General features: G+C 36.1%; 1 protein-coding gene across 1 annotated transcript in view; it reads right to left on the bottom strand.

Moving 5' to 3' along the window:
- The window catches only part of ITGA1 (integrin subunit alpha 1), a 57,057-nt gene extending 52,843 nt beyond the window's left edge, over positions 1-4,214 (bottom strand). Inside the window, exons 1-2 of the mRNA XM_054177827.1 lie at positions 4,184-4,214; positions 448-568 (exon numbers count right to left, since the gene is read on the bottom strand). Of these exons, the coding sequence (XP_054033802.1) occupies positions 448-568; positions 4,184-4,214 (152 nt within the window). The remainder of the gene's footprint in view (positions 1-447; positions 569-4,183) is intronic.
- Positions 4,215-13,138: the final 8,924 nt, after the last annotated feature.

Here is a 13,138-nt window from a genome sequence, read left to right as displayed (position 1 = left end):
GGGAAATCTTTCCACTAGTTAAAAAACCCAGTACAGACCACCTCTAATAGAAAACTTCAGAAATCAATGTAAAATATGGGTTAGGTAAAAGAGGAACAATTTCACTGCCAGGGCATTAACACACAAAAAAACCAAGATAAATAATGGGTTTATTTGGTAAATAGAAAAAAAGAGGGCTTACTTATAACAGAAAGCTTTCTCAGCCCTATAAATGACAGAATCTACCCACTTTGTGAACTTATTTGTGTCTTTGAGGATATAAATGTAGATAAAAATTAGGATATTTCAGTCTCCCAATCTTTACAGGTTTCCTTAGGAAACCCCATTAGTTTAAGAAATATGACAGAATCTCACCCCTATGTATCAAATACAAACAATAGTATAGCACTTGAGTCATTGCACACTTCATATCTGGAGCTTCCACTTAAGAAAAGAGAAACAGCTTACCATTTGCCTTCTTCATTTTCATACTGTTGGACTGTGTACCCAAACATGTCCTCCAGAGGCCCACTGAATGTCATTGCATTTTTAACATCAACATTGGAAGTGCCAGCGAGGTGAAAGAGAGCTGAAAAAAAAAAAATGAAAAAAAGAAAGAAGAAAGTGTATTTAGGAATGCACACAAAACACAAGAGTTTTAAGAAATCAGTTTTCCATTATGATTTACCTGGGGGTATAAGACAAGGGTTGCAATTGGTATTTTGGGCATATTTATACAGATGGCAAGAAATGTGTCACATACACAGCAACTGGACTTCTGTACCCAAAACCTATTTTGGGAAGTCCATTGCACATTTGTAAACCTCAATTCAAATAACACTAAGTAAAATATGAATACCTTTAATAGTAAATAAAATATTTTTTCAGTTACTTTTTACTCCTTTTAGCTTATACATTACTAATGTAAAAATTTTACAGAAAATATTCCTTCCCTCATTCAAGGTAACAATTCTCAAGTTTAAAACAAAAAAAAAAAAAGAGTAATTTTTGAATGTTTCCAAAAGACAGAAATAGGAAAAGAAGGAGAAAAAGCTTTCAGATTTATTTGATTTCAAACAGTATTAGAAGAAAAAAAATGAATATAGTTTTCTCTAAACTCTGTTCTGGAGTACTTGTAAACATTTTCTATTTAGAAAAGAACAGAATACAATTTTAATACAATCAGATGATGTTATCTCAAAAGCACTTGTATATGTGACTACTTGTAGAAATCCAACATTTACCCACTTAGGAAAAGTTGCTCTGCAGTGGTGGTGTTGGACTATGATGAGAGCAGTCATGAGAGAAAATGCTTCTTCAGGCATATTTCCCATACCCTAAAGCTCAGAGATCATGAGTCACCAGGGAAAATACAATGAAAATCTGACTGTGTAGCAAGTTTCTGATAAATGAGGTACCTAGGGTGAAAACTCCAGCTTGAAGTGATAAACAAAACCTAACAGAAGTCTCATTAAGAAGATCAAATTATTAATTAAATTTTTAACAAGAGGTTATTTATTTTATCTTTATTTCTTCTTAGTGATCTCTTCAATCTTTGTCCTATTGAAGTCAGTTTAAAAAGCAACCATTGACTCCACTGGTGCAGAACTTTGCATTTAATACACAGGAGCCAACAAATTATTTGAATTTATAGAACACCAAGACCATTTAAAGACACAATTACACACAAATTTAAATTCATTTCAAAGATGCATTTTGTGCTAATTTGCTAACATTTAACAGTTAAATAAAAATATCCAAACCCATACTTGCTGCATGTCAAAGTATCCAAATAACATTCACTTACTAAAATACATCTGTTATTCACCACTGAGAAGAGGACATTCTCATAGAAAGTTTATTACTATAATAAGCTCCCAAATGGTCAATGCTAATCTGTCTCTCTCAGCATCTTATTTCCTGCTTAATGCAGTAAAATTACCACAAAAGACTATTTATCACTTGGTTTCTCTGTACAGGAAAAAAAAAAAAAGAAGGAAAAGTTTAATTTGTGTTATTTTAGTTTTCCTTCCTCCAGTCAGAGTCAGGAAACATAAAAACTGAACAGACTGAAACAGAGCATATTTTTATTCTTCAAAAAAGATAAAGGATTCATTGCAAGTGGTTAAAAAATTGTAATGGCTGACAATCTGATGGGAAATTATTTGTTGAAAAGGATTCTATGCATCTTTCATCTTCCTTAAACATTTATTTTTTAAAAATTATACTATGCCTGTTCACATGCAACAGGTGTTTTCTTCCCCTATTCTTGGCCATCAAAGCAAAATTAAAAATCAACAAAATCACTCTAAAAAAATTCAGTCAAGTTATCAGCAGTTCAAATCTTTTATTAAATTTCAGGGTAAAAATAATTGCTATTATTATTTCTGACCCTGTGCGTGGGATTCAGACTATGCAATTTAAATTCACAACCTACCTCATAGACAATACAATGGTTTTCATGAGATTGCCTGAGAAAGCAGGCTAGCCAAGATTACACCTCCATTCTGTGCTCTTTACACTCATCATAGTATCCTCTATCATCAGTCCATTATCTGCTCATAGACAATTTCTTAACAATACTGCAGTATGGACAACTGTTGTGATTACTACTATGTATTAATTCGTCATTGGAATGGGCTGCCCAGGGAGGTGGTGGAGTCACCATCCCTGGAGGTGTTCAAGAGGGGACTGGACGTGGCACTTGGTGCCATGGTCTAGTCATGAGGTCTGCGGTGACAGGTTGGACTCGATGATCTTTGAGGTCTCTTCCAACCTTAGTGATACTGTGATACTATTCACCATAAATAAACAGTCTTGGAGTTTCGTGAATTTGATACACAATATGCACTTAAAATTAATGACTTTTATTAATACCCTTCTAATCCTCATAACTGAAACAGAAAGTTTGAAAATGTGAAATGTAAAACCAAGCAAACTAGAAGAGAGAAAAAATGCTACTAACTTCTCAAAATATTGTGTTCCTGAGGTCAAATTTGAACTAGAATAACAGCAAGTGTTCTTCTTAAAAACAAAACTAGAGGAATTAAGACAACCTAGATGGGACACACTGGTCAGAAATAAAAAGAAAGTGACTCCACATAGCAGGGAACAGAGCTGTAGACCTTGTCAACAAAGGATGTTTTAGATGCTAAATATTACATACTCAATGGAATAAGTTAATGGAGGACAGCACCTGTGTTCATATTGAGTCCTCCCTACAAGACAGACATTGAGGTTCTGGAGCAGACTCAGAGAAGGATAAGAAGGCTGACAAAGAGTCTAGAGAACATGTTTTCTGAGGAGTGTCTGAGGGAACTGGTGGTGTTTAGTTTGGAGAAAAGGAAGCTCAGAGAAGACCTCACTGTTTTCTACCACCACCTGAAAGGAAACTGTAGTGAGTTGGGTGTTGGCCTGATCTCCCATGTACCAGGTGACACAATGAGAGGAAACGGCCTCAAGAAACACCAGGAGAGATTTAGGTTGTACATTAGGAAAAAAAAATAAATCACTGAAAGGGTTGTCAAGCACTGTGACAGGCTGCTTAGGGACTCTGTTGAATCACCTCAGAAGGATTTAAAGGACTTGCAGACACAGTCAATGCTCAGGGACATGGTTTAATACTTGGTAGTGTTAGGTTACCAGTTGGACTTGATCTTAAAGGTCTTTTCCAGCCTACACTATTGTATGGTAGAACAAAACCACAGCAGGTTACAAATCATACAGAATGCACATCTGGTTAGCCAGAAATATTTGGCAACTGGAAGAGGTATATTATATATGCTTACTCAGGTATTTTTTGACTCCTCTAGCTATTGATCTACATATAGTCATGCAGAGATGATACTGTACAACACATGATTTCACATGGCTGTTCTTTTGCTTTCTCATGTTACTATTCTATTTTAGTCAGAAGTCAAATGCTTTGAAGTTTGACTTCATACACAAACCATGTGGTATATTTTAATATGCAAATGTGACATCTGTGGCTTCCACATCCTACAAAACATCATTAGGAAAATGTTCTTGAATAAAAGTAAGGGTCATGATAAACAGTGTACGATTAACACAAAATAATTAATAGATTTCAAGTATCTTACTAAATTTTCCATGTATTCTCTTAAATGAAATTTTACTAATCAAAGACACATTCAAATCTGCAGATCATAAACTGAAAACTGGAGTTTACTGTGACCCACATTACCCGTCCAGCTAACAGCATCATACTGACTCATGGCAACGTAGCTTTCACATTTTGTTTAATTTTTTTAGAACAAAAAAAATAATTGTACACAAGGTGACAATTCAAAACATTTAAAAAGTCATTGACTGTGACTGGGAAAACTATACTTTTTATTAATAATAATGTCCAGCTTGTACTCTTTCAAACTTCCATTTTTTCTAAGGTACGAGCATTCTCATCTTTTTCTAGCAAAGAGTATATGAATTGAAAGACTATTGGCAGAAGCACTGGAAAAAGAAGATCTACAGGGAAGTTGGAGAGGATTTTTTGAGAATCATGGGAATTAAGGAGAAAAAGAAACATTATTAATTTTTGTAAGGTACATAGTATTTGACTATACACTCTTTCACAATTAGTGTAGGTAAATTATGTCAAGATTTTGAATTGTTTCATGTTGTGTTAAACAGAATGACTAAAAATACAGTTCAGCAATGTAGAATGTAAATGTTTATCGGTGGATTAAACTGAAGTTACATCTTCCAGCTTCTTGTTTGAGAAGAAATGAGGCACTGCAGAAAACCTGGGACCATGTCTTTCTCACTACCAGTTTCAACTTAGGCGAGCACTAGATGATGTATGTGGCATTCTTAGCTGAGCACAGTTTGTACCTATACATGAAAGGTTACCACTGAGTCACCAAGACAACAACCCAAATATTATTTCTTCTGCAAACCTAGAGTGGTAGCTCATAGTTGTCCAGTAGCCACTAATTTTTTTTTTTCTCTTTTATTTAATGAGATCTTTTCACCAAATGTTTGTGCTGTCTGCCTCTGAGCTGTGCAGGACTAGATTTTGAACTGAGCAGAAATGTTTTGCAAGAGCATGCACAACTGGAAAATACTGGGAAACTCAATTAAAAAAAAAAAAAATACTAGCAGGAAAAAAAAAAATCAGACTGTTTCCATCCTGGAAAATGAAAGAGGACAGTGAAGTTTGAGCTAAAGATTAAAATAATTTATGAAATTTTCATATACCTGGACTGCTTGAAAACAACAACAACAAAAAAAACACCACCACCACCAAAACCCCCCACAAACAAAAAAACCTGCTTTAGGATCTTGTACAGCAAACTAAAATAAATAATGCTGTAAGGATATTTTAAAGATTTGCAATCCCCACCGCAGTGAAATAAAGCAATAGAACGGGCATCCAATGAAAATGTACTGAAATCCAGGTGATATTAGAAAGGATGTCCTAGTTTGTAAGGCAGTAACTGAATGCCTTTAGAAGTAAATGCTGACAATAGAAAAGGCCACCTGTGTCTGTTGTAGTCTTAGAAAACGTATCAAGCAACCATGTAAAAAGAAGCACTTGAGACATTGGTGACAGTTACCCAGTGAGGGAAGGACTAGATACATTGGCTTGGCCTCCCACAAAATCTCATTTACAAAACATTGGCAAATAGTATCTTTCTCTGTAATCAGAGCTCTTTCACTTGAGGAAATTGATACCACTGCATGTTGACCTGTAAGAATGAACTGCTGTTCCCAGCTAGCTAGAATCAAGCCAGAAGCAGAGAAGAAACTGTGTCCTTGAGTAAGGGAGGCACTGAGACTCAGCAAGTAAAACCTAAAAGCTGCATCTTTTCAACACAAGACTGTGGACTTGGGCTAAACTGCATCTGTTGGTAGGAAGGGGAGATTAAACATGCATCTGCTTACAAAGACATACCTATGAAAATGCTGTTTGCCAATTTATGACTCAAACACACGACAGAGGATTCGTTGATGGATAAGGAAATGGCAGAATCTTCAACTTTTGTTTTCTTTTTTTCTTTATTTGTGATAATGTCACTTCTGAATCGTAGTCTGATCTTGTTAAAAAGAAGTGAAGAAAATACAAGAGTGTGGTACAAACATCATCTGTGAGGTTTGGGGCTACAGTGTTCTGTCCTGCTGCATTCAGTTCTGGATGGCTAAATATCAGGTTTCAAATAAAGATGTTCATTGTCAAAAACCTGTCAAAAACCTGAAACTTTTCCAATACTACTTAAATCAAGCCTTTTATTTTTCAGGGCTACAGAAGAACTTTTGTATCATTTGGCCTCCAGCATTTTTTCCTTTAAATTTTAAACTTTGAAGAGCAAAATACTGACTTTCTGGTATGGGACCAAATCATCTTAAAAATATCCTCATATTAAAAGTAGAATATATTCCCAGAAGAGCAAGAAATATATATTTGAAAGTGAGTCCTGATTCAGTAGCCACGTGCTTTTCAAAACCAATGAAATGCTTTCTACAACCCATTACATAAAGCTTCCTTTGTTGGCTTTGTACTGAATACTTTGTACTGGAAAATACCTTTATAATGTCAAGCCTGAAAATATACTGAATCAACACTTTGTAATGTGGTCCTAAATGAGTAACACGATGCAACAGGCAAAGCTTTTGGAAATACAATAACAGAGACCATGAATGTCTGCCCCACTCAGTTGACAGTCTTCAGAACAAACTGTTTTGTTCAAAGTTTGGAAAGCACAATTCTTCTCAGAATTTTGCAGTTTCCCACAGAAGAGGGGAAAAAGCATTAGAAACATGCAGTCACGTACTCAAAACTTTGTGACATCAGCTACTAGACTTGTACAGATATACAGAGGCTTTGCAAATTTAGCAGCTTGATGAAATTGAAACAGCTCCTAGAAAATGTTGCAGTGATCTCCGATCCATTTTCTGGAGCCATCTTCTGGATCAGCACTTAACTCCATTGCTACAATGTTTGTGTTCCCCTCTAGGTTTATTATTCTTTGCTATCAAAGTATTTTTTCCTTTTGCTCCCAACCATCTAGCTTTATCTACAAGTCCCTAGGACCCTTTATTGCTTGATGTTGTTTGTGTTTTGGATTGGGTTTTTTGTGGTGGTTGTTTTGCTGTTGTTGGGTTTTTTTTAGGTAGAAGATATTTATGGTCATCTATAACTAAGATTTCACACAGAAAGCATTGTTAAAATGAATGTTTATGTTATTTTTCTGAAATATCAGAAGCTTAAAAAAGTTCAAGAGATTAATTTTGTGAAAAAATGCAGAAAACACCATACCATATCAAACCCCAAACAAAACAAAACCCCCAAAGAACACCCAAAACAAAACAATACCACCCCCTCAAAACAAACCAACCAACCCACCCAAACAAGGACTCTAACCTACAGAAAAAGATTACACAATGCTCTTCCGTACTGCTCATGGACCTGTAGATTTTTTTTTGCACAAAATTCCTCTATGTTGATTAGGAAGAGCCAAGAATGATGCTTCAGGCGGTTTTCTACAAGTTTTCTACTTGCTAAACTATGCTGAATCCCACTTTTGCAGGCTGATGTATTGTTGCCATAATGTTTCCACTGAGTAGCCTTGTCAAAACCAGCATGGTAAACCAGCAATGGCTATTGTTGCAGGAAATACACATTAAAATCATTAGCAAGGCCCAAGGTCACCTCTTCCATTGCAATTTTTCATTTGTCTTCACATTGTTAACTAAACTGCTTTACCTACACTAACTAGCATACTTTACATAGTTCCAACTAGTTTTGTGGCACTCAGGCTAAATGAAAGGCCAGGTAGGTCCAGTAGTTTCTTTCTAACAAGCATGCTAATTGAGTATCCAAAGCATTATTATTTCTATCATGTGAAGTATTTTCTAAAGATGTCTAAGTACTTTTTTCCAATTTCCTAAGAAATTAAAATCTGTAACGCTCAGTAAATGGGAGGAAACCCACTCTTTTTCATTCTGAAGCAGGTAGCTCCCTTATCTTTTCTAGCTTATTATAGAATCACACAAATCACTTCAAGTAACAGTTTCTTTAACATTATGCCTGTGATTCAATGCAAAGACATACCTGGTCTGTGCAATAGATAATACAACTCTGCCACTCTATTACAGTTAATAATAGTTATCTTAAATGCCTCTTTGAATCAGAGATGTATTTTACAATATAAAAAGTTGAAGCTCATGATAAAAACATCTGAAAACTTGTAAAAATATACCAGGAATTTTGAGGCAGGGAAGTCAATGTAGTATGCTATCAACAGTAAGTGTCATGCATATTTTCTATTCAAAGGAGGTTTATTTTGAGAAGATGGAGACTTGTCATTATGCATCATTGGCTACACCTCTCATAATTTCAGTACACAAATAATGAGCACCACAAACTCATTACTATGGCAGGTCTTGAAATTACTACCTGTCAGTGTTCAAATGGGAATTGCAGATGCCATTGTCTAAATATTTTTCTTTTGAATCTGTTTTTTATATTTGTGTTTTCCCTTCTCAGCTAGCAAGTTTTATTCAGAAAATGAAACAAAAAATCATGTAAAAAAATTAGAGAACCCCCCAAAAACACTGCAGACAAATGAATTTACTTCTGAGCGTGGATATATTGCCACTGGTGTTATTTACACATTGTAAAGTCTATGTTCTTTTGAAAGATTGTGAATCATAGCACAGAAAAATAAAACCTAGCAAACAAAAACAGTCCCCCCCTCCCCCCCCCCCAAAAAAAGCTCATCTGATCACTGTACCCTTCAATCTACCCCATCAAAAAATACCCATGAAGAAGATGCCCTAGGACAGAAATTTCAAAACTCCTTTTGAATGTCCTGGCAAATGTGCTAATTTGAGAACTGATGCAAAAATGATGCCTAGTTAAACACTCATATAACTATCTCCCTATCAGAATGAAAGACCATTATTATTTTTTTTTTCCTTCTGCTTTGGTATCATTATTCATTAATTTTCCCCCCTAGCTGTTTCCAGGGATTGTTTGGTAATTTTTTTCAAAGGCAAGCAGTCTTAAGGCTAATATCACAGTGGAAGTGCTTTGGTGGCTATAATGACTTTCTGAAAAGCAGCAACTTTTTCCACTTCTTTACTTCAAAATGGCTACAAAGTACTGCTTTTCATTGCCTTATGCTGAGCATTATCATTGGCTCACTTTCAAGTGAATCACTCTAGACTTCAAAAAAAGAAAAAATCCTTCAAAAGGAAGTGCAAACATCTTGATATGACCCCTTCATCTAGCCAGAGCACCATCAAATGTAAAGGCAAGTCAGTTTTCATAGAGTGCTGTAAAAACATACATAGCCAACATGAATACTAAAAGCCCACAGATCATATTATATGTCTATAATATGCACCAATATCAATTCACCTGTGCCCAGACAGCCAGGAGGGCCAATGGCTCCTGGCCTGCATCAGGAACAGTGTGGCCAGCAGGAGCAGGGAGGTCATTGTGCCCCTGTACACTGCACTGGTTAGGCCACACCTCGAGTACTGTGTCCAGTTCTGGGCCCCTCAGTTTAGGAAGGAGGTTGACTTGCTGGAATGTGTCCAGAAAAGGGCAACGAGGTTGGTGAGGGGCTTGGAGCACAAGCCCTGTGAGAAGAAACTGAGGGAGCTGGGGTTGCTTAACCTGGAGAGGAGGAGACTCAGGGGTGACCTTATTGCTCTCTACAACTACCTGAAGGGGGGCTGTAGTGAGGCAGAGGTTGGTCTCTTCTCCCAGGCAACCAGTACCAGAACAAGAGGACACAGTGTCAGGCTGCGTCAGGGGAGGTTTAGGCTGGAGGTTAGGAGGAAGTTTTACACAGAGAGAGTGATTACCCATTGGAATGGGCTGCCCGAAGAGGTGGTGAGGTCGCCGTCGCTGGGGGTGTTCAGGGCGAGGCTTGACAGGATGCTTGGTTGCATGGTTTATTTGATTGGGTAGTGTTGGATGATAGGTTGGACATGATGATCTTGAAGGTCTCTTCCAACCTGGTTTATTCTATTCTATTCTATCTAATATTTGTAGTAAGTGCAGTGGAAGGGGGAAAAAATTTAATATTACTAATATCTATCTTTTTCTTTGATCCATACAATTTAGGTATGCAGTGATTACAGATAATAAGAACCACCAATCAACCAAAAAAAAAGAAAAAAAAGCCCACAAAAAAAAAACACCAAAACCAATTCAAAAGCAAGCAGAGAGATTAACTAAGAAAAACTTCCAAAGCTAAGCAGGGATGGGCACACTTCAGAATTAAATCTCAAATGTGTATATTGAAAAAAAACAAATTAAAAAAATCAGCATGCAAACTTTAGTCAAGTTGTAGAGAGAACACCTTTCCTACTATCTCTGGTAATACAGCATCTATGATGATTTTCATTGGAACACAATAGGGCATTAATTTTCTCTATCCCAGCCATCTTCCAGTAAAGAAAAAAGGAACCATTATTTTGCTCCACCTTCTTATGACCTGGCTCCATAAAGAATTATTCCATGTTTCCCTGTTTACAATATTAATCTGTGGTTCAATAGGGATTTCAAAACTTGTAAACTTAAAACTGCTTCTTATCACAAAGATTTACATTATTTTTCAGTTATATAAAGTTAACAGATTCTAGCAAAACATAAATCAAGAGGCTACTTACAAAACTGACTTCCATTTAAACAGCACTACGACAGTTTGAGACAAAACACCCAACGGTTTCACAAATGTGAGCACCCTAGTAATGTTTAAACCTGTTTTGTTTTTAAATAATTGCAATTCCTGTTTTATGAGAGAAGAACTTGAGAGATCAACCAAGTGCTGCCAAAAATAGTTTAAAGACATTTAAAAATGCATGACACTGATCTCAGATTGAAATAAATGAACGAACATCCAAATAATTCCTCTTTTCTATTGCATATATTAATTCTTTGCAATGAATCAACTGTATTGACAACAATAATGTCCAAAATGCTTTTAAAAACTTTTTCTCCTATCAGCGATGAGATAAACTGCTAAAGCAAGAATATAGTAGATAAGAGATTGCTACAGGCAGTAATGGAAAATAAGTCACATATTTGTTGAAATGCTGGAATTCCACCATGAATGGTTCCCAGATGCTAGTGCTCTCACAGCACAAGGTCAGATCAGCCCTGACTTACTAGCAAAATCTTGAGCCTGTCTCAAGCTTGGATTAGCATGAGTTATCACAGAATCAGCTCTCTACCAAGACATACAGAGCTTTTCTGGTTTGAAACTTGTGACTGCTCACTGATAAAAGGGAAGATAATCCTCAGCCATGCTGTTTCCTTGTTTGTATCTACCTACAAATTGGTAGCAGTGTTTAAGAAATCTTTCCCACTACTTGACATCTTAAATAATATGGCTCCATGATAGGATACAGTTGATGTTTTTAACTGAGAAATACAAGTAAAACAATGCAGAACAGCACATGACCACAGTGATCATAAAATCCAATATTCTATGAACCTAACCCACCATAAAATAGCTGCTTAATCTAGAAAAGCCCATTTACTTCCACAGCTTTACTCATTTTATGGTCTAATACAAGCACAAGGACTTTCACAGGCTCAGTCTTTTGTATGTTGATAACTAACCTCCATTGAGCCTGTGAGGTGGACAGGCAGCAGACAAAACTGAACTTTCTGTAAATGGACTCAGGTACCAGTTAGTCAGGAAGTGACACACAGTATTCATCTGCAGTCATTAGAAAAACCAACAAAGCCAAAATGGCAGCTTCATGCTGAAATGAGAATGAAAAATATCACTCCAGAGTAAGTTAGAAAGCTACATCCTGAAATAATCACGTTCAAAATGGAATATGACCAAGATCAGTGCCTCTAACATTGTCATTATAAAGTGCAGTTTTGGAAAATATTTTTAAAATGTTTATGGGGACTTACTGTTAATTTTTATGTGCTATATTTGTATCATCAAGATATTTCTTTCCAATGAAAAAGTTAATGAATTCTTCAAAAGCCAGTATAGCACCATGAGTTATCACTATTGAATAGCAATGCATTGAAAACTTCAGCATAACCATATACATCTTCAACCATATCTAATTATTTTTGAAGATACACTCAAGTACAAGCAAGAGCTTGAGTACCTCTTGCTGTATTGTTGGTGTAGTGATTTTACTGGTAAAAATGTTGAAAGCACTATGGAATTAATTCCAAGTCTTTTTACTGCAAATGTTCTCTTTTACTGGTCAATAAACAATTCAGGGAAATTTGGAACTAGCCATGAAGAGTTTGTAAGAGGAAGGTTTGTTCCCCTGAAAAAAAAAAAACTAAAGCTGGACTTTAGAGGTAGAAAAACATCCTGTTTTTTAGATGCAGTTTAAGATAGACTTGCTAGATGAATTACTGGCGCTAACAACTTGTATTTCCCACCTCCAGCACATGAAATACACCCATGATTTTAGGCTATCTGTCTGTCCCAGGCATGTTCAGAGCATATTCTGGTGTTACCAGGAGTTTCACAAAGAATGTGTTACTCTTTCTTTCAAACATCTGCAGTAGTTTCGCAGAAGTACCATGGAACCCTATCAGTTAGCAAATATTTTCTTGTGTAGATGCCACTTGTTTAGGCTAAATTGAAGTTTGAAAAGTTTTGGTGTTATCCAAGAGTGACTCAGTCTTCTAAAGTCAATGGGAATCGGGAGTGTTAAATAAGGACCTCCTACAAAAGGCACAAGTGAACCTCATGTTGTACCTTATGTCTCACAATACCCGTTTTGCAAATACATGCTGGCTTATCATAGCATTAATAGCAGCTTTATGTAAGTAGCACTGAAATTCCAGTTTCAGCAGCAGAGAGAGGCAAAGTATCCTCTCCAGCTTCTCCTACCAGACCAATAAGGAGGCAGTGCAGGAGTACTGATGCTGTGCTCTCTTTTTATACTTTGGTCTAAAGCTCTTTGCATACTGAAGTTTCCTTTGTCTGAAACAGACTTTGTACCAATAAACAAAGGACCAAGTCACAGCAGCTCACTTCAGAATCACTGGAGAAAACATACTTTCTAAAGGAAATACATTTACTTATCAACTTCAGTCTGATGCCTATTTATATATGAAACATGCAAAAATTATTTTTAATAGATTTTTAAAGCTCCTGGAGAACATCAAACTTGCAGAGATCAAAAGTAGAGGACT

The sequence above is a fragment of the Dryobates pubescens genome, chromosome Z (assembly GCF_014839835.1).
Source record: "Dryobates pubescens isolate bDryPub1 chromosome Z, bDryPub1.pri, whole genome shotgun sequence".
Lineage (NCBI taxonomy): Eukaryota > Metazoa > Chordata > Aves > Piciformes > Picidae > Dryobates > Dryobates pubescens.
Note: the sequence above shows the minus strand (reverse complement) of the source record. Positions and strands in the feature narration are given on the sequence as shown.